General features: G+C 43.8%; 1 protein-coding gene across 1 annotated transcript in view; it reads right to left on the reverse strand.

Moving 5' to 3' along the window:
* The window catches only part of IMPG2 (interphotoreceptor matrix proteoglycan 2), an 87,721-nt gene that overhangs the window by 44,667 nt on the left and 20,768 nt on the right, over positions 1-22,286 (reverse strand). The window contains exons 4-5 of the mRNA XM_034767931.1: positions 4,563-4,594; positions 4,437-4,460 (exon numbers count right to left, since the gene is read on the reverse strand). Coding sequence (XP_034623822.1) covers positions 4,437-4,460; positions 4,563-4,594 — 56 coding nt within the window. The remainder of the gene's footprint in view (positions 1-4,436; positions 4,461-4,562; positions 4,595-22,286) is intronic.

Consider the following 22,286-nt stretch of genomic DNA (forward strand, 5'->3'; position numbering starts at 1 on the left):
CGGGCCTGCGCACTCTGGTGGATCAAAGCAAGTTCGATAGAACGCGGTTTCACCTATAACGCGGTAAGATGTTTTGGCTCCCGAGGACAGCGTTATATTGAGGTAGAGGTGTATTGTAACTGTAGGAGTCCTGACCCAAAAGGGAGTTGTGGGGGAGGGTGGTCGCAAGGTTATTGTAGGGCGTGTTGCGGTACTGCTACCCTTACTTCTGTGCTGCTGCTGGCAGCGGTGCTGCCTTCAGAGCTGGATAGTGGTGGCTGCAGGCCAGGAGCCAAGCTCTGAAGGCAGCGCCGCCGCCAGCAGCAGCGCAGAAGTAAGGCTGGCATAGTCTGGTATTGCCACCCTTACTTCTACACTGCTGACTGCAGAGCTGGGCCCTCAGTCAGCAGCCGCCACTCTCTGGCTGCCCAACTCTTAAGGCAGCAGAGCAGAAATAAGGAAGCCATGGTATGGTATTTCCACCCTTACTTCTATACTGCTGCTGGCAGGGAGCTGCCTTCAGATCTGGGCGCCTGGCCAAGAGCTGCTGCTCTCCAGCCGCCCAGCTCTGAAGGCAGCGCAGAAGTAAGGGTGGCAATACCACAATCTCCCCTAAAATAACCTTGCAACCACCCCGCAACTCCCTTTTGGGTCAGGACTCCCAATCTGAGAAACGTTGGTCTCCTCCATGAAAACTGAAAGCACACAAAAGACCAGATTTCACAGGGGGAGACCAGATTTCATGGTCCGTGACGCGTTTTTCATGCTGTGAATTTGGTAGGACCCTAGTTATGCACCAAAGTCCTTATGTGCACAAAGGACTTGAGTACAGAACAACAGTTCCCCTCAGCAGGCAAGATTGAGTGCGCCTGCTGACTCCTTCTGAAGACTGGAGAGGGTTGGGGCATCTGCTCTTCCTAAAGGACCACTAAGGACTCCCAGGATAACCACTTAGCTCCTTATGTGCAGAAGTCATTAGAACCACCAGCCAGCTTGTGCCTTTAGTGGGAGACATCAGTGGAGGCATCCCATTTGTGCCTGCAGTGGGAGGTGATCAGCTCTTGTTAGATGCTTATGGGAGCTGGATACCATGCTATCCTGCCTCTTCATCTGAGTGTCCACATCAAATGTCAGTGAGTGTCCAGGCTAAATCACAGCCCACTTCAGAGGTCAACAGCAAAAGCCATTTTTTGTCTTGTGACCAACTGAAAGCTAACCAACATTGGTTGAAAATATCTACATGATTAATACAATACAATAGACATATGGAGAATATGAAGAGAAATTGTGTGTTTTGAGATTGGATTGAATCACAAATCCCATTCCTAATTCAGGGGTATTTAGAATTGGTCTTCTGGTTCTGACCCTTACAAAAGTAAGCCCACATCAAAATTCTGATCCAAAGTTCAATGAAGGCTTCAGGTGCCACATTCTGGACTTGGTTCTCTAATGCTTAATATTTTGTGTATTTTGAATATACTGAAGTACATTATAGTGAATCTCTTCCTGCTGACACCTGGTCCACAACAAATCTGTCTAAGACAAATTCCGAATGCAAATTCGTATGATATGTGCCCTTTCACATTATCACCTAGTACAGTGGTTCCCAAACTTGTTCCGCCGCTTGTGCAGGGAAAGCCCCTGGCGGGCCGGGCCGGTTTGTTTACCTGCCGCGTCTGCAGGTCGGCCGATCGTGGCTCCGGTTCGCTGCTCCAGGCCAATGGGAGCTGCTGGAAGCAGCGGCCAGTACGTCCCTCGGCTCATGCCGCTTCCAGCAGCTCCCACTGGCCTGGAGCAGCAAACCGCGGCCACTGGGAGCCGCGATCGGCCAAACCTGTGGACGCAGCAGGTAAACAAACCGACCCGGCCTGCCAGGGGCTTTCCCTGTACAAGCGGCGGAACAAGTTTGGGAACGACTGACCTAGTAGTTAGTTGACTTAATTCTTACATCACATTTTTGTTCTGCCAGACTAAGTTTCAATACATTGCATCATCTCCAAATGCAAAGTAAACTACAAATTTGAGGGAGGGGTGGAATGTTGTAGAGTTAAAATGTTAAAAAAGAAAGTTAAATGAAAAAAGTACAAAAGGAGAACACTCCATTGATTCCAATAAGAGACATGAGAAAGCCAACTCTAATTTTCTGTTGTGAACAGCCTCAGAGTAAAAAGAACAGGAGTACTTGTGGCACCTAAGAGGCTAACAAATGTATCTGAGCATAAGCTTTCGTGGGCTAAAACCCACTTCATCGGATGCATGCAGTGGAAAATACAGTAGGAAGATATATACACACAGAGAATATGAAACAATGGGTGTTACCATACACACTATAACGGGAGTGATCTGTTAAGGTGAGCTATTACCAGCAGGAGAGGAAAAAAAACTTTTTGTAGTGGTAATCAAAATGGCCCATTTCCACCACTTGACAAGGTGTGAGGAGCAGTAGGGGGGGAAAATAAACATGGGGAAATAGTTTTACTTTGTGTAATGACCCATCCACTCCCAGTCTTTATTCGAGCCTAATTTAATGGTGTCGTTTGCAAATTAATTCCAATTCAGCAGTCTCTTGTTGGAGTCTGTTTTTGAAGTTTTGTTGTTGTAATATTGCAACTTTTAGGTCTGTAATAGAGTGACCAGGGAGATTGAAGTGTTCTCCAACTGGTTTTTGAATGTTATAATTCTTGATGTCTGATTTGTGTCCATTTATTCTCAGAGTAATTTACACTGGGTTGACTGCAACATGTTTAGTACACCTACTTTAAATGACAGGTTTCAGAGTAGTAGCCGTGTTAGTCTGTATCTGCAAAAAGAACAGGAGTACTTGTGGCACCTTAGAGACTAACAAATTTATTTGAGCACGCTTTCGTGGGCTAGTTGTAGTCCACGAAAGCGTGCTCAAATAAATTTGTTAGTCTCTAAGGTGCCACAAGTACTCCTGTTCTTTTTACTTTAAATGAGACACTGTAAATCCATCTGATGCACTCAATTGTATTAGCTAGCCAGCTGGTTATCAGTCTCCTTTACAATGCCTATGTCACAGAGTGCTACTTAAGGCAGCTGTTAGTGTAAAGTTCACATTAAACAAAACATTATGCACCCCCTTTTCTGCCCTCAGAAACAAGCAGTGTGAGGCAGAAAAGTCATCACCGTGCATGGATCCGTGTATCCCAGGGCAGCATTTAACTCTATTTCATTAGTAGTTATTTATTTCTCTGCTTTTAGTACAGTTTTGTAGAGCAATTATTATGAAGAGATTTTTAATTTCTTTTAAATCAAAGCTTCCCATGCAGATTTTATTTTTTCCCTAAAACTTCCAACCTTCAAATTGAGACAAATCCCATTACCGGATTCTGAACTCTTTCATGCAAGTGTAAATCAGAAATAACTCCATTAATGTAAGAGCTATACTGGGATAAAACTGATGTCAGGGAGAGAAAAATCAGGCACACAAAGTTTAAGATGCCTAAAATGAATTAAATTGGCCAGAATATTTGTTTTACAAAAATGAAATCTTCAGTGGCACAAGGGAAAGCAGGATGGCAAGCCAATTCTGAACAGATTTACAGCTCCTGAAACATAACTGAGGTCAGTTAGTTTTTAAGGGGCGTATGTCAGAGCAACCAACTGCGCGGGGGGGAGGGGGGGAGGTGTTCTTTGAATGCAGAGACTTTCATTTTTAGTTTAAGTCCTGCCATTATATTCACCTTTGTGTTATTACATTTTTGTGTGTTATATTGTGGTTATGCCATCATTAGGAGAACAATTGCCTTTGTTTTTTTTAAAAAGTCTTTTCAGTGACTCATTTCCCCATCATGTGCACTATTTATATTTACCATAAAAATATCATTAGCATTACACAGAGTTTTAAGTGAGAGATTCCCCCATTAAAATCAACAGGAGCCATGCAGCTAATTTCCCTGTAATAACATGCTTAGAGCACACCTCTTATGGCATTTTAAACATACATAAAAATATTAAACAGAACGTTAATGGATCCAATTTTCAAAGGTGCCCAGAGCCATCTCTAGAGTTTCAAGTCTCCCAGCATGAAGGGCTCACCAAGTACAAACTGGCTGAGTCACTGGCCTGAGTACTATGCTACAAAAACAGGCCACACTGACATGGCTCTTTCCCCAGTTCAGATTCCACACTAATCTCTTCACCTCTCTGGTAAAGACACTATATTTGCCTGGCTGGACACAACTAAGTATTGGGCTCATTCAAGCAAAAATACAGGCCCTTTACTAGGCAGGTTGAGATGCTCTGAGCATGCCAACTATGCTGGGACACTCTGCCTGTTGCTGTCACAAGCGATCCCCATACTAAAGTCCTTCTGAGTCCTCTGCACTAGGGTGAATTTCATCCTTTATCGCTTAAGACTAACAACAAAATCTGCAGTGTGTAAACTAAATTAAGCAGGGTCTGGCCACAAGCTTTAAAAAGTAAAAATGACTTACCCACAGGACCAATCGCTGCAGTCACTGGCGAGAAACCAGAACGAGAGAAAGATTTACAAAATGTCACGACTCAGCTTTATAGCTGTTACCTGACAGTATAAAGTGCAGGGCAGTGTAAATACTCACCCGTCCATTGCTTCTTTCATATAGGACAGTTTCTGGAAAAAAAAGAATATTCCAAGTAAGTTGAAGGAAGAATTAAAATGGAATTTATTTAATATCCAAAAATTTTCTCCCAGAAATATTTTAACATTGATAACACAGACACAAGTTGTATATTTATTATTAAAGTACCTGATGAAAATAAACTGGCCAAATTTTTCAAGAGTGAATAGTGATTTTGGGTGCTCAACCTGAATCACTTTAAAGGGCACTGATTTTCAGATATATACTCATCGCTTTCTGAAAATCAGGACCTTTTAAGCACTCTCAAGGACCCAAAATTACTAGTCACTTTTGAAAATCTTGACCGTTATCTTTTCAACAATCTTGTAGAGATTTTGTTAATATACGCACACTGAATACGACAAAAGTTAATCCAAAAAACATACATTAGATTCAATCTCTGCTATCCTACAGAGTCCATGCTAGAGATCAGATGAGGGTTATAACTAACTTTTTCCTTTTCACTCACATCTCAGGAAATAAAGTGTTAATTCTGCTGAGTTTGTGAATTCAAAAATGCATGTGTCTTTTAAATACAATTAAAGATTAAATTCACTTGGTTCTGATTAGATTACAATTCTTGGCTGGTTTGTATGAGTGACTTACGTGGGGCAGGGGGGAATCTTCTACTTGTATCATATTGGAGGCAAGGGAGTATCTGCACTCCACAAGCAGCTCCCCTGAGTATTTTTCAGATTTTTGAATGGAAAAATCACATGGCATTATCAACATTCGCTTCTGTGATGTAATCACAAGAGTTTCTTCACTCAGCTCTGCAGATTTGTAGAAATGGAGAGCAAACCATGCTGCGTGGGACAAGCTGTTCAAGTAGAAGTTCGAACAAGCAACACCAGACAGCAGTTTTGGAGCAATGCTGTATCCCAGTGGATCTGCTTGGTATAGTATTTACCTGGGCACATTATAATGTAATTACCTATATAAGAGCACCACCTAGAAATGTGGAGTTTCTTCTTTCATTATCAGTGTAAATACGAACAATTATACTTTTCAATTAAAAAGCTATGATATCATTCTTTACTGTGCAGTATTAGGATAGCATGAGACCTGTTTTAAGCAACCATCCAAGAGACCAACAAAAATAGGTTGTCTAGTACAAGTAGATCTAACTTAAGTTTAAAAAAAAAAAAAAAAAAAAAGTACTGGAAACCTTAGGGATTCTTTAAGATGGTTCCTTAAGAGAGAGGGCTGGCCTAGAGGAGGTGGTACTCAGTACAGGTTACACTGTGCAGTACAATGTACTAGAATGTGCAAGGGTTTCCAACGTTGATTATAGCTAGGTTGTGAGTACTTGGAAATTTTATATTATAAAAAAAATAGTTCATTTTATTATTAAAATGTATTACCAAACATGGCCAACTACCGCCATGACCATTTTACTTAGTGTGGGGCCCTTTGTCTGTTTGTCTTTTAGGACAGGGGGACTGTGTCTTATTTCATGTTTAGAGGTGTCTAGCACATTATGAGCATGACTGAAACCAAATACATCAATAATGATGATGTTCTATTGATTCTAATGGCATATTAATGAATGGCAGCATCACAGCAGGGCAATGGAAGGCCAGCAAAGAAAGTGTTAAAATATGATTTAAAATAAAGTACATTTATTACAAATAAAAATGATATAGGATCCAAACAAAATACTGTGCACCTTCCATGCAAAGGACTTAATAAGGCTTTACCAATGCTACAGCCTGACTACACAGAACGGATCCAATCCCAACTCTAACCAGTCCAATCCTAGCTCTATCCCCAATGAGCAGAGCTTAACATGGTGCTGAGGAACATGTGGGATACCAGAATTATACATTTACTAGGATCTTTTTACTAAGTTACTTATTCACAAAAATATTAGGCAGTCCAAATCTTTTCTGGTCTTGGTCAGTTTGTTTCACAGCCTTAGCCATTTCTTGTATTTAAACTGTGTTTATGGCATCTTTTAAAGTATCTTTGCGACCTTCTGTCATGCAAACATGAACGTTGGTAGTATTTTAAAGGTACAGAGAACCTTTTAAAGATGCAAGATCTGCCATTCTGCAGTTGGTGCAGTACATTAGGAACCGTGGGCAAAGAAAATTGAGTTTTTACTAATGTCACTATGTATTGATCCAGTACATTTCATGTGTTTAAAAAGAGCCAGGTTTTGAAAAAGAAGAATTCTAGTTCAGCCACAAAGAAGTGACATCTCTAGAAACAGCTAAGTTAGAGAAGGGTTAGCTAGCTGTTTAAAAAGTCAATTTGCACTAGGCCATTGCAGCTATTTTGCTCTCCTCCTCCACCCTGCCCTCCATTTCTTCCTAGGGTTCAGAAGCCCTTAAGTGGGACCATCCCTTTAATTCTTTGAGCTAGTGCCGAGGGAGAAGCAGGGTCACAGCTCCCACCTTCACTTCCTGTGCCTTTTGGAGCACCATGGAATGGCAGGTGTACACTGAAGAAGTAGCGCACGGGAGAAGCACAGCAGCTGCTAGCAAGGACAGCTTATACACTGCACACATGCCTCCCCATCACACCTACATAACTAATGCTCACTTCCTATTCCTACCTGGACCACGTGTGCACACTGTGATGTGGGGAGATGGTCTGAGATCAGATAAGACTTTGAACATTAATATTTCATAAATTCACAGAACAAATAATTTTCAGTAGCCTATTAATAATCCCTTTCCCCATTCCGAGTGGCTAGGCAGCAGTTCTGCAGAAAATGACCTAGGGGTTACAGTGGACGAGAAGCTGGATATGAGTCAGTGTGCCCTTGTTGCCAAGAAGGCTAATGGCATTTTGGGCTGTATAAGTAGGGGTATTTCCAGAAGATCAAGGGACGTGATCATTCCCCTCTATTTGGCATTGGTGAGGCCTCATCTGGAGTACTGTGTCCAGTTTTGGGCCCCCCACTACAAGAAGGATGTGGAAAAATTGGAAAGAGTTCAGCAGAGGGCAACAAAAATGATTAGGGGGCTGGAGCACATGACTTATGAGGAGAGGCTGAGGGAACTGGGATTATTTAGTCTGCAGAACAGAAGAATGAGGGGGGATTTGATAGCTGCTTTCAACTACCTGAAAGGGGGTTCCAAAGAGGATGGATCTAGACTGTTCTCAGTGGTACCACGTGACAGAACAAGGAGTAATGGTCTCAAGTTGCAGTGGGGGATGTTTAGGAATGGGTTACCTAGAGAGGTGGTGGAATCTCTTTCCTTAGAGGTTTTTAAGGTCAGGCTTGACAAAACCCTGGCTGGGATAATTTAGTTGGGGATTGGTCCTGCTTTGAGCAGGGGGTTGGACTAGATGACCTCCTGAGGTCCCTTCCAACCCTGATATTCTATGATTCTATGATTTAATCATTTATTATAAGGTGACACATGAATGCTGTATCGCAAAAACGTATTTTACCAAAATGCTTCTCTCTTTAGATCGCTTAAACCTGGTCAAGGCCAGCAGGCATAAAATAAAACCTACCAGCAGTATTTTGATGTGATGGCACATGTACTGTATGCTGTCACTCTGGATAGAGCAGATTATGCGCTCTCTCTCTCTCACACACACACACACTCTCTCTCTCTCTCTCTCTGATACAGGACTGTAAACAGGTGGCTTTCCCAACCTGCTCTACATCACATTGCGTAGAGTCAAAAACTCGACCCTTTCCTGTGATATTGCTTTATGAATAAAACATTTAGGAATATGATAATGAAGTTTAGTGCAAGCCCTCTCCACCCCCTCCCCACGCCCCCAAAGCTTAGCTGCTTAGAGCAGTGTTTTTCAATCGGGGTCCGCAGACCAGGGCCGGCTCTAACTTTTTTGCTGCCCCAAGCAGCAAAAAAAAGCGCTACCCCCCCACCCCCCCCCCCCCCCCGCTGAGCGCCGCCGGAACTCCCCTCAACACCGCGTCCCGCGCCGTCCCCTGCCGAGCGCTGCCGGAACCCCCCCCACCGAGCGCTGCGCCGCCGGAGCCCGCCCCCGAGTGCCGCGCTCCCCCCGCCGCCCCAAGCATGTGCTTGGTTGCCTGGTGCCTGGAGCCGGCCCTGCCACAGACTATGTCTAAGGGGTCCAGGAAAGATTGTCATTACCATAGACAGTGGTTTTCAACCTGTGGTCTGCAGACCTCTGAGGGTCCAGAGCTTATGTCTAAGATTTCCAAAGGGGTCCGCACTTTCATTTGTATCTGAAGAAGTGAGATTTTTTTACCCACGAAAGCTTAATAAATCTGTTGTCTTTAAGGTGACACCGGACTCCTCGTTACTTCCATTTGAAAATTTTTAGGGGTCTGCAAATGAAAAAAAGGTTGAAAACCATTGGCGTAGAGAGACTGCCCAGCCCCATCCTATATCTTTGCTCCCTTTAATTTCTCTAGAAAGCTACTCACGCTCTTCTTATATCCAGGTGGGGAAACAAGCTCCCCCCCCCCCCCCCCCTCTCAGTGAGTCAGCAGAACCCACTTAACTCTTTCCCAGCAGGATCAACACATGCTAACAAGGCGAAGCGTTTCAGAAAACCACTGCCAGCCTGGTCAACACCCAACCCAATTGTGCAGCTAACACGCTGTTTAAGACACTATATATGTTTTCTAAATTTAGAACAGTAAATAACTGCAGCATGTCAGACACCATTGTGTGGTAACTACAAATGATGACTTTTGAATAGTAATCTCTCAGTAGTTTTTCTGGGCTTGCAATTTTAAAAATCTTTTCTACTTTACAAAATATCATCATCATCAACGGCTCATAAATGTCAAAATCTAAAATTAGAAGCATACCGTGCCGTCCCCCACCTTCATGTTTACATCTTAAAATGCAATTTAAAGCCATCAACCTCTCATTCAATTTTGTAGCAAACTTGTGGAGCTTAATGCTGCATGATTGGCTTTAAACTGGAATCTCAGTATGAAGTAGCTAGATTATCCCTTAATCCACCCTTGGTTAGGAGACCCACAGTAATACATACGGGAAGACATCTGCATATCCACATTTTTATTATGGAATACAGGCATTAAATAATTATTTAGGATCTGATCTTGCGGTCCTTATTTGGCCAAACCCTCCATTAGCTTCAATGGGAGGTTTGCCTGAGTAAGGATTGTAGATTGATGGCCTTAAATTAGGCTACAATATGCTCTGGATGGTTATTGTAAAAATAATAGATTGACCCAGTCAATGAACGAGTATATTCACTAATACATAAATTGTAAAATTAGTGAGTTCTACTCACGGAGTTTATTACTACACTTCTAGCACATCTACAAAGAAAAAGAAAAGCCTACATATTGCCTGTGTGGAGATCATTGATACCTTGCGACATTAAGGAGATAGATAAAATCTGAGATTTGATTGTAAATCCTAAGACGAAATGACCTTCTAAATGATATATGGCCCAACCTTCAGCTCTTAAAAGCCCATGGAAAGTTCAAGTATATTACTTCACAGTCATTTTGAAGGTCCACACATTATGTACAGAAAGTAAAGCGTATCAAAGGGCCAAGAAAAGTTGGTTGTTTAACAAAGATTATTGTCTACTCAAGGGCAAGCAGAACACTTATGATGTTTGGAACACTTTGGGGAGGGCTAGTCTTTTAAAACAGAGATTGATAGAGAAGAGTGATCTCTTAATACCGATTTTACAGGGTATAACGGGGTGGGCAAACGACTCTTTGGCTTCTAGCACCAGGTTTGAAGCGACCCTTTTTAAGAGCTCTTGATGAGTGTGGGTGTCATCCTGAGGGACTGGGTGAGAGGGCCCTGTAATCGCCTCGTCAGGCAAGTATGAAGAGGAGGCGGGCAACTGGCGGTTCTGCCACCTCCATCGTCTCCTGCATGGGCACCTCCACTGTGGCCAGGTGACTGTGGGGTTCTCTCTAGGGTTACATCTGTGTTGGGGGGCGGGTGGGAGACCATCACTGACTGCTTGTCTGATGCCCTTGAGACCAACCTATGCCCCTGCATGGGCTGTGGAAACCCCCAGGATGTTTACCAGACGTGCCAGGGGGCAGACCACTGGCCTTGAGGCCACACTGCACCAGGAGGAGCTGCGGGGGAAAACAGTGCCTCTGATGGGTGGCCTTGACCCGCTGGTAGGACTCTTCCTCGCTATCAGAGCCCAAGGAGGAAGGTCCACGTCCGGGGGACCAGTATGATGCCGAGGCCGTCTGACAATCCCAGTCCCGTTGGTGCCGACCCTGGAGCTCAGCTGAAGATTTCCATGAGAGTGGTGACCTTCGGCGCTGCAATTCTGGTGACCGATAGTGGCATTCGGCAGATCAGCAATGGTAACCTGGCGATCTATGCCTGACGCTTAGCGAGCAGTCCATCGAGTGGGAATAGGGGCGACTAGGCCTCCGCACAGGGGAACATCAGCACAGTGAACCATACTGGTGTTCCGGCAACCAGTAATGGGGCTCTCTGGACCGGCAGGTTGAACCACTGGAGCAGTGCCAAACACTGAGAGTGGCTTGGGCATTCCTGGCACCGGGGACGGGTGACACACCTCTGCAGGTCTGCGCCATTCCACTGCTGATCATCTTCCTGAGCCTGAGGAGTGCTGCCCAGAGTCCGGGGACCGATGCCGTGGGCTCTGATGAGCAGGGCCGACAAGGGTTACAAATTACCAGGGGCCAGCAGTCTGGAAGGGGGCCTGGGACCCGGCTTCCCCCCCTCTTGTCGGCCCTGTTTACCTGGTCCGCCCTTGCTGGGGGGCCCGAAAAAATTCCGGGCCCGGCTTCTCCCCCCACCCCGTCTCATCGGCCCTGTTTAACCAGTCCACCCTTGCTGGGGGACCAGAAACATTTTTTTCACCGGGACCCGAACCCGCTCTCGGCGGCCCTGCTGATGAGTAGGCTAGCCTGTGTCCAGAGCGTGGTGGCTCTGGGCAGGTGAGCACTGGTGGGACACTCCCTGCGGTGAGGAGTGGTGCCACACTGATGGGGACCATTGGAAGTGTCCCAAGACAGGTTTTCCCCTGGAGCTGGGCACCTCTGTGGCCGGTGTGGGTAGCGCTGGTAGGGACAAAATGTCCTTCGCGGCCTGAAAGGCCTCTGGGGTGGATGGCACCATCAGGTACTGAATGCCTGTGCTATTTCCCAGGGTGGGTCTTGGAGTGGGCTAGCCCGCTCAGCGGGAGATGGGGCCTGACCTCCATCCGGAGGTGAAGAACTGCCCCTTATGGGTCTTTGCTCTCCTCCGGCCATCTCCTTCCCTTTATGAGATGCAAGAGAAGGCCCCCTCCCAGCCTTTCTTTGCTTTCTAGCAGATACCGGGGAAGGGGATCGACGCCGGTCCAAAGTTGGCGCCAGCGGCACGCGCTGCACCGAGGCCACAGTGCTAGGAGCAGTGTCCGATCTGGATGGCTCTGGTGTCGCTTTAAGTGCCGACTCTATAAGGAGTGCTTGGAGGCGAATGTCCCGCTCCTTTTCGGTCCAAGGTTCAAAACTTTTACAAATCTGACACTTGTTGCTGAGGTGGATTTCCCCCAACCACCTCAAACAGCTACTGTGGGGATCACTGACTGGCATGGGTTTTCTGCAACAGTCACAGGGTTTGAAGCCTGCGGACTTGGGCATGCCAAGTCCCGTCCAGGACTACAACTAACACTAAACTACACTAAAAGGGAACTAAAACTATTAACTTTTCAACAACTATATACAACCAAGTTCCCAATGAGCAGCTGAGAGGAGAAACCTTGCCGAGGCAAGGAGACATTCCAGCACCATCACTGGCGGTAAGAAGAAACTGAGGGGAGGAGGGGCCGGGGATGCCCCTTATACCGCGCCATACGGGCACTACTCCAGAGGGTGCCAGAGCCAGTCCGCTATGGATACCACTGAAGGCAAAACTTCTGGCATTGGTGCATGTGGCAAGCACACACACCTACAATGGAATGGACATGAGAAGCACTTGAAGAACCCATGGTGCACATGCTGTACAAACACAGAATAAAAACACAGTACCTGCCCCAAGGAGCTTGCGATCTAAGAATAAGACAAGAGACAGACAGAGATACAGAACTAGACCAGGCAAGAGGAAAGTTTCAGCATAATAGAGAGTGGTAACAGCACATCATCAGTCTTACCACCGATGTTGTTGTAGGCAACATGGCGAAAGAGAGTTTTAAAGAGAGATTTGCAGGAAGATAAGGAGGTAGCTTTTCAAATGTTTATGGGGCGCTCCTTCCAACCAGGAAGGGCAGCCTGGGAGATAGCACAAAGGTGCTTGTTTTAAAATTTTAACAAGTGGGCAATGAAGGCTGACATCATTGGCCAATTGGAGGCATGAGTTGACATTTTGAGAGTCGATGAGAGCTGATAGCTAGGCAGTGAAGGGCCTTGAAAATGAAGACAATCAGCTTATGTTTCATGCAGTAGAGAAGGGGGAGCCAGTGAAGGGATGCAGTAAGAGGGGTGACATGGTCAAAGTGACAGGCTAGGAAAATTATCTTTGCGGCAGCATTGTGAATGGATAGGAGCAGGGCAAGATGGCATTTGTCAAGACCAGAGAGAAGGAAGTTGCACTAACCAAGATGTGAGATGATAGAGCCAGGATGAGAGTTTTGACTATGTGGAGGGGTAGGAAAGGCCGTATCTTGGAGATGTTATGCAGAAAGAATCGGCAAGATTTAGACAGTCTGGATGCTGGAACCTAGAAACAGGTCCGAGTTGAAGATGATGCCCAGGACCTGAGTGACAGGTAGGGTGGTGATGGTATCCACAAGTGATTGAGAGAAGGGGGGCAGGGCTTGGGGGACTGATTAGGAACATTGTTTTAGCCATGTTGAGCTTGAGCTAATGGGTAGACATCCACAAGGAGATGTTTGAGATATAGGCCAAGATTGTAGTTTGGACAGAAGGAGACAGATATGGAGTACGAAAGTATATCTGTGAATCATCAGCATAGAGATGGCAGTTGAATTTGTGTTTACAGATGAGATTGCCCAGAGATAAGGGGTAGAGGCAGAAGAAAAGGAGACCAAGGACAGAGCCCTGTGGAACCCTCGCAGAAAGCTGGAGGACAAATGAGGAGGATTCCTCCAAAGGACACACTGAAGGAGCAATTAGAGAGGTGGGAGGGAAACCTGGAGAGACAGAGTCATGGAAGCCAACAGAGGACAAGATTTCAAGAAAAAGAGCATGGTCAATGGTGTCAGACGCAGCTGACCGGTCAAGGAGGATGAGGATGGAGTATGCATCCTAGCCAAAGCTCAGACAAGGTCATTAGATACCTTGGCAAGAGCTGTTTCAGTGGAATGCCAGGAATGGAAACCAGATTGGAGAGGGTCTAAAGATGGAAATGGAGAAGAGGAATTCCAGGCAGCAACCGCAGACTGCATGTTCGATGAGCTTAAAGACGAAAGGGAGGAGGGATGGGGGTGGTAGTTGGAAAGGCAAGTGAGGTCAAGGGTGGGTTTTTTAAGATGGGAAAGACTAAAGCATGCTTATTTTGTAATGGGAAAGAGCCAGAGGAGAGAAGTTTAATAAAGGAGAGGATCAGAATGGGTGCAAGGGAGTCCAGAAGATGGGATTGGAGAGAGTAACTGGAGCAAGCAGAGGAGTTAGTGAAGGACAGCAGACAAGCATCTGTGGCAGGGAAGAAGGAGAGAGTTGTAGGAGGGGAATGGGAAGGTCACTTATTTATTTTTTTATTAAAAAAAAAAGAAAAGAAAAGAAAAAAGAAACCAGCAAGATCCTGTGCAGAGAGAGAAATGGAGGCAGGAGAAGGGGAGGGTTTGAGGAGTGAGTCAAAGGTGGCAAAAAGGTAGCTGGGATTGCCGGCAAGAGATTCAATTGAGTTGGAGGAATAGAGTTGTTTAGCTAGAAAGATGGCAGCACCGAAGGAGAGAGAATAGTACTTTCCTGATTCTCACCAGAGTTGTGAGAATAAATTCATTAATGTTTGTGAGCGGGTCAGAAATGACAGTAAGGGGATAAGCTGTTAGATATCACCCTCATGGGATACTAAATCCTATGTTTGAACACTCAGTTCAGAATTTAGGCAACGTAAATGTACATTTAACATGTCTAAGTGTTTATTTTAGCATGCTAATGGGGTCTCGGACACCCTATTAAAACATCCTGTGGCATGTTGCTTACTTCACCAACTGCCTCCTCAGTTTCCCTCATTGTCAGGGTAGTTTATCCCTCTGACCAAACCAAAAAAGCTGCCACTTCTGGAGGTAATGGAAGCCAAAAAACAACTAAATGAACAGCCCTTTCAACAACAAGTTTAAGCCTTCACCACGTGGTCCAGGGGTTCACACAAAGAGTCCTTTACCAGATAAAACAACTCTCCCCACTCTGGGATTCCTTGTTTTCCTTCCTGCCTCTTGGGTCTGTTCACGTCTCCCTCAAACTTATACAGTCCTGCCTCCTTTCCTGACATGCCTTCCTACAGTTACCTGACTCCCTGAAACTACAATTCCCAGAATGCCATCTTCCTGGAACAAAATCTGTAGGAAGGCCTGGCCTGTTGTGCCAGGCCTGTTGCCTGTTTTTCAGGGCTAGCATACCATGTTACACACATCTACGTTTGAAAACTGTGCCCACAAAAAAATATTAAGATAGAGCTATTGCAATGCCAGTTACATTTGCATTATATTCTGAACTCAAAGTGGGACTTCAACCTCTGTTTTACAAAAAAACCACCAGAGTTTATCTATCCAAAATTTTCATCACAATCTCTGGATAAAGCTTGAATTTTGAAGAATATGCTTATAAAATTTGCAGACGACACCAAGCTGAGTGGGGTAGTAAGCACTTTGGAGGGCAGGATTAGAATTTAAAAGGACCCTGATAAATTGGAGAATTGGTCTGAAATCAACAAGATGAAATTCGGTAAGTTAGATGCTTTTAAGTTGGTAAGGCCTGATGGAAACTGCCCTCAAGTACTTAAGGAACTAACTAAAGCAATTTCAGAACAATTAGTGATTATCTTTGAGAACTCATGGAAGACAGGTGAAGTACCAGAGACTGGAGAAGAGCAATCATAAAAAAAGATAACAAAGGGGACCCAGGGAATTATAGACCAATCAGCCTAACTTTGATTCCTGGAAGGATACTGGAAAAATTTTTTAACAATCAACCTGTAATCACCTAAAGGAGAAGCAGGTGAAAAGTGATAGCCAGCATGGATTGTCAAAAAAACAACCTAATTTCCTTCTTTGACAAGGTTGCCGGCCTTGTAGATAGAGAGGAAGCAGCAGATGTGTTATATCTTGATTTTAGTAAGGATTTTGACAGTCCCACATGACATTCTCAGACGTAAACGATGAAATTACTATGAGTGCACAACTGATTGAAAAAATTTACTCAAAGAACAGTTATTAATGGTTTGCTGTCAGACTGGAAGGACACATCTAGTGGGGTCCCATAGGGATCTGTCTTGGTTTCAATGCTGTTCAGTATTTTCATTAACAACTTGGATAATGGAGTGAAAAAGATGCTTGAATTTTCTGAGTTTAAAAAAAAAAAAATCAATTGATTAGTTTCGGTTTCAATTAAAACTGGCCACAAAATAAATTCACATTCTGAGTCCCATGATATTTTAGTCCCCTTTAGCCCCATAACTACAAAAAATGCATACGTTATAAGAGGTTTGGGGCCTTTTGTCAGTTCTGTAGCCTGTTTTGTTTTTAAAAGAATGCAAAAATGGTCAGCACTGTTCATCATATCTGAATCCTATGTGCTGGGAGAGCAGGAGGTTTACAACAACCAGGATCTTCTATGAAGTAGCTGTTGGCTTTTGACAGAGACCAGAAACTGCATGAACTTCCCAAACCTGCATCACGTGACAAAACTGTGAAGTGAAGAGACAACAGAGGGGGGCGTTTGGTCTGTTTGTGACGGAGGTGGATGGATGGATGGAATTTGGGGAAAGGGATGCTGGAAGGCTGGTGTCCTTACTGGGGCATAGTTAAGGTTGCGGTGCATTTTCTGTGGTGGATCGTGGTTGTGCTGGTTGTGAGGTGTTCATCTCTGGGTGGGGTAATAGAGGGTGTGTACTGTGGTAGACTTCATTTTTCATTGCCTTCCTTTTTTAGGTTTTGTGTCAGGTACATTCCACAGAGATCACCGATACACAGCGGTGTTTGTGTGTACTGGCATTATATATACTTGCAGTGGGCCTCATCAAAAGCCCAGTGGAGGGTTCTAAACAAGAGATGCTGACAGCCCAGATGACAGTCCCAAAAATTAGGACTCTCTCAGTTAAGATTTAACATTAACAAGTCTTATGTACTAACAGAACTTAATACTTAGTCCTGCCTCAGTGCAGGGGACTGGACTAGATGACCTATTGAGGTCCCTTCCAGTCCTACATTTCTATGATTCCACGGCTGCTGATTAGTAACAAATGTTCTGAAATGTACATAATGCAATTTTCCTGGCCCCTGCAAGTCTGTGGGGCCACCACACACACACACCATGCCAGCCCATGCCATACTATTTTAAAATTCCTGTCAGCTACCTATATTGTGGCAACTAACAGAGTGTACTATTGATTTATTTTTAATTGGACATTAAAATTGTCCACATTCCTAAATTGTTGTGCTTCATCATGAGTGTGAGCAGAGACTCCACACAGACACAAGTACGGTTAAGCGCCAGGCTCTGCGCTTCATGGAAATCAGACTCATGCCTCCTGTCCCTCCAAGTTTCTTACTCTGAAAAGATCAGGGCCGGGCATAGAGAGTTAATGATCATGTCTGAGAAGTCAAGGGCTTAAGAGATTCTCAGTCTGCTAATGAGGCATACCCTATCCAGCTACTCTATCCCATCCCATCTCCTGGTCTCCCTTGCAAATCTCATCTTGCAAATACCCGCTTTGGCCTGCTTCCTGCCACTGGGCAGCAGCGACTTGGCAGCTGCACAGAAGCGCTCTCATTAATGCAGGACCAGTCTCCCCTGTGCTCTGAGTCCTGCTCATCAATCTGCTTTAGCCTAGGTTTATATGTGCAACACTCCACATCTGTGCTTTGCTGGATCAAGCCTAGGGTGTGTTATCGCAGGTCTGGCTCAGGGGTGGGAGTGGGAGGATGAGAGAATTACAGCTGAGAGGGGCTGGAGAGAGACAGATTGGTTAACTGACCAAAGTCTACAGGCAACAAAATCCGCACCTCACTAGCTAAATGCCACTTCCAATTTCAGATAAGTGAACATCATCTGGATGTTACAGCAACGTAACAGCAACAAGTCTGGTGCCCATTTCATTACTCCTGCATTTCTCCACTGTAGTCACACATCTACCCCTTTCCACACTTGCCATTACACAATGTTGGACCAATGGGAAAAAAAATGAAGAAGATTACTTACTGGTTACTGGAGTTCTTTGAGATGCACTCTGCATATTCACACTCCTAATCCACCTCCCTCTCTTTTACAGAATCATAACTGACAAATATACTAGACTCTGCATTAGCGGTGGAAGGACCTGAGGTGGCAACCAACACCATGCTCTCTTTTATAGACACACCCTCAGCACATGATCAAGGAATGGGGAGAAGGGGTGTGTGAATGCTCTAGCAGGCACTGCTAACAGAAGGTTCCATTGTCCAAGCTGGTGCATCCCACAAGTGGGAATATGCAGAGGACACTCGAAGAACTGAAGGTCACAAAATGTTTTATAAACATTATTTAAAACAAATTATTTCTTCTCCTGGAAAGCCAATTTTTTTTAATCTAACCACCATATATTGATAGTCTGTGTTCTTGTGCCCAGAGCCAGTCATGTGATTCATGATATGATCATAGATGTAATATACCACTACTCATTCAGTGTCTGAGTCTGGAATGTGCAATCCTAAAGTGCCACCAAATATTAGACTTAGGTGATGGTTTGAAAAACATACTATACTGTAGTCACGAGGCTAGAATTTTTGCACAGATTTCTAGTGTTTATTCTATAGTTTTTACATGGCCTCGTCTTGTTGTCAAGCATTGTAAAGTAATTGTGGATATAACTGACTCTACATCTATTTTGAATCTCATCTGGAAACATCTTTTTTCCCTTGCCTGTACTTTATTACATTTCTCTCCCTCTATGTTCTTTTAACTCTTTAACTATATACTTAACACTTCTGCAAAGCATCTTAGGATACAATTTGTACGAAAAGCCCCATTACAAAATATTGTATTAGTTGCGCTATATATGCTAGAGATGGGGAGTCTCAAAATGTATGGATTTCAGTTAGGAAAAGCATCACAAAAGCCTATCCGTATTGCTTATCTGAACTCTCCACATCTCTTAAATAAGTGAACTTTGGTTGGCTATCTGACCAGTGTTGCAGCATTTCCAGTTCCAGTCCTAGCCAGAACATGAAAAAACAGGAGTCCATGAAGCTGAAAAATATTAGGATAACAGGACATTTCAGAGCCTTCAAAGAAGTTGCTCTTAAAGTGGGAAAAGGAGGTGGGAGATGAGACATTTGGAAAAGGGGAGAAAGAAGAAAAAGCAAGAATGGAAAGAAAGAACATAGGAATAGCCACATGGGATCAGACCACTGATCGGTTCATCTAGTCCACTTTCTATCTCTGGCAATGGCCAGCATTAGTTGCTTCAAAGGAAGGAGCAAGAATCTCCATCAGGGACAATTACAGCAGCCAGCCCACAAAGGAAGTACCTTCCTAACTTTTAGCTAGTACAGTAGAACCTCAGAGTTACAAACTGACCTGTCAACCACACACCTCATTTGGAACCAGAAGTACACAATCAAGCAGCAGCAGAGACCCAAAAAAAACCCAAATACAATACATACAGTGCAGTGTTAAACGTAAACTACTAAAAAAAATAAGGCAAATTAAAAAAAAAGATTTGACAAGGTAAGGAACCTGTTTCTGTGCTTGTTTTATTTAAATTAAGATGGGTAAAGGCAACATTTTTCTTCTGCATAGTAAAGTTATAAAGCTGCATTAAGTCAATGTTCAGTTTTAAACTTTTGAAAGAACAACCATAATGTTTTGTTCAGAGTTACGAGCATTTCAGAGTTACAAACAAACAACCTCCATTCCCGAGGTGTTTGTAACTCTGAGGTTGTACTCTAGCTTCTGGCCTGAAACATGGGGGTTTCCAGATCCTATAAATGTTTTATAATACAAGCAAGGAGAGAAGGAGAGGGAAGTGTGTCATTTTTTCTGACCCGGTTCACTCAATCCTATACTATATCTATAAAATAAAGAATGTTGTGAATTTTATAAGTGTTGAGTAGGCACAGTTACAACTAGGGTTAGAATCGTAGAATAGATATATGTTTCAGAGTAGCAGCCGTGTTAGTCTGTATCCGCAAAAAGAACAGGAGTACTTGTGGCACCTTAGAGACTAACAAATTTATTAGAGCATAAGCTTTCGTGGGCTACTGCCCACTTCTTCGGATGCATATATGCATATCCGAAGAAGTGGGCAGTAGCCCACGAAAGCTTATGCATCCGAAGAAGTGAGGTTTTTACTCACGAAAGCTTATGCCCAAATAAATCTGTTAGTCTTTAAGGTGCCACCAGACTCCTTGTTGTTAAGGTGCCACAAGTACTCCTATTCTTTTTGAGAATAGATATAGAATCATAGAACATCAGGGTTGGAAGGGACCTCAGGAGGTCATCTAGTCCAACCCTCTGCTCAAAGCAGGACCAATCCCCAGACAGATTTTTGCCCCAAATCCCTAAATGGCCCCCTCAAGAATTGAATTCATAACCCTGGGTTTAGCAGGCCAATGCTCAAACCACTGAGCTATCCCTCCCCAAGAGTCCCTTATTACAAGAGGCGTCCCTTATTTTTTCATCTCTGTACAACAAGATCGGGAGTTGCTGAGTGCTGCAAAAAGCAGCAAGAAATACCCCTGGTGAATCTAGGTAAGTACTGCTTATGTATTTATTATTATTATTTATTAAAATATGGAGTGGGGAAGGATGAAGGCTATTATTAAATCAGGAGGAGGAGTGGATTGGGGGTGCTAAGAGAACAGTCCCTTATTTTTGAAATACAATGTTGGCAACCCTAATTCCAACCTAGTTTTAACCTAGAACCTAAATAGATGTTAGCTCAGAAGCAGACTGCATATCTCCTGGTTTCCTAGTTGCATGGCATATAAGTATGTTCCAACGGTTAAAAGGAGAAACAAGGGAAGTACTGGCAATTAGCTCACCTCTAATCTTCTTAATATAGGACTAGAGAGAGGCCTGATGTTCCTTTGCATGTGATTAGCAAATTATAGGGAATTGAGAAATAAACGTAGAGGAGACACCACATCATCATCTTTTTAGAATAAAAAGCAATACTCTGAAGATTCCAAATTGCAGCGTTTATGTGAAATAAGAAATGTCACCTTTAAATGAGAAAAATGAGCCAGAAAGGTAAGGGTCGCAACAAGTGGCTAAACCAGCAGCTAATGCTTAGTTGTTTTGGTAATTTAAACAGCTAAAACAAGCCTCCAGGACAACGTCAACTATTCAGTACAATACAAGTCACCAAAAAGTTTAAGCAGCCAACTTTAAATGTACAGCAACAAAGACAATGATGGCTTATTAGCAGTGTTGCAATTTTGGAGTAGTAAAAGTGTAATCCTCCTGTGGTAGATTTAGGTGACCACAGCTATATTTCCCCTCTCATTCACTGCAAAAATGATCTGGTAAGAGAGTCAATACAGCAGTGAACATGTGTAGTGGCAAATTCTGGCAATCCAGGAGCTCTAGGCCTTCCTACTGAAATATGGGGATATGAAGTGGGGAAGGATGAAGGCTGTATAGAGAGCTCAATGGAATTCAACTACAAAAGGTTAGCAAGGACCTAAAGGCAGATAATTTATTTAGAGTACAATGTGGATGGAATAGAGCTTTAGAAACTATATTGTAGGACACTCTCCTGCTTTGACAGAGGATGGATTAGATGAAATTTATTCCATTTCCAATTTTTATAATTCTATGAAAATTTAGAGGAGGAGGAAGAAGAGGAAAAGACGACATTTAAAATTTTGCAGGCTCTATAAGTAGTGGCATGGAGCTCCAGAGAAACAAAATCTGACAGGAAGCCAGTTTTCAGCACACTGAATTGTGTATTTATTGAGCTGTGTGGTGGCACAGTCAAATACAGAAAGTGCCACTAAAGAACACAATAGCGATCTTGGGAAAATCAGTTGACAAATTAGGGCCAGATCCAGACCTGGTGTAAGTCTGTATAGCTCTGTTGACTTCAATGGAACTATGCAGATTTAAACTATCTGAGAATCTGACATGTGGTGTGCAATATAAACCTGATCAAAAGCCCTTTGAGATGAATAGAAAAACTCCCATTGACTTCAATAGGCTTTGGAGTGCGGGGGGGAACAATTAGGAGGAAAAATGTTCTTGAAAATAAAGAGAATCATAAAGCATGTGTCTATGCAGACTAAAGTCCTCAGAGCTACCTTAAAATGCATGCATTCTCTGAAAACCGATTGAAAATGGTAGGGTAGGGTTCCATGTTTATTTTATCCCAATGATTTCTAGATCAAATGCTCAGGGGGAGGCATTTGGATGTATTGGGAAGGTAGGAGGCAGTGAGGAGCCATGTGGAAATTTCAGAGTGGAGCAAAGTAGTCCAAGAGCTCAGAAGTAAGTGGTAGAAGGCAGCAATGGGAACAGAAACACTGTGTGAGTGCATGCACATGAGAGAGAGAGAGAGAGAGAGAGAATCATCCTTGTATAGGAGAATGGGCAACAAAAAATTC

The sequence above is a fragment of the Trachemys scripta genome, chromosome 1 (genome assembly GCF_013100865.1).
Source record: "Trachemys scripta elegans isolate TJP31775 chromosome 1, CAS_Tse_1.0, whole genome shotgun sequence".
Taxonomy (NCBI): Eukaryota; Metazoa; Chordata; order Testudines; family Emydidae; genus Trachemys; species Trachemys scripta.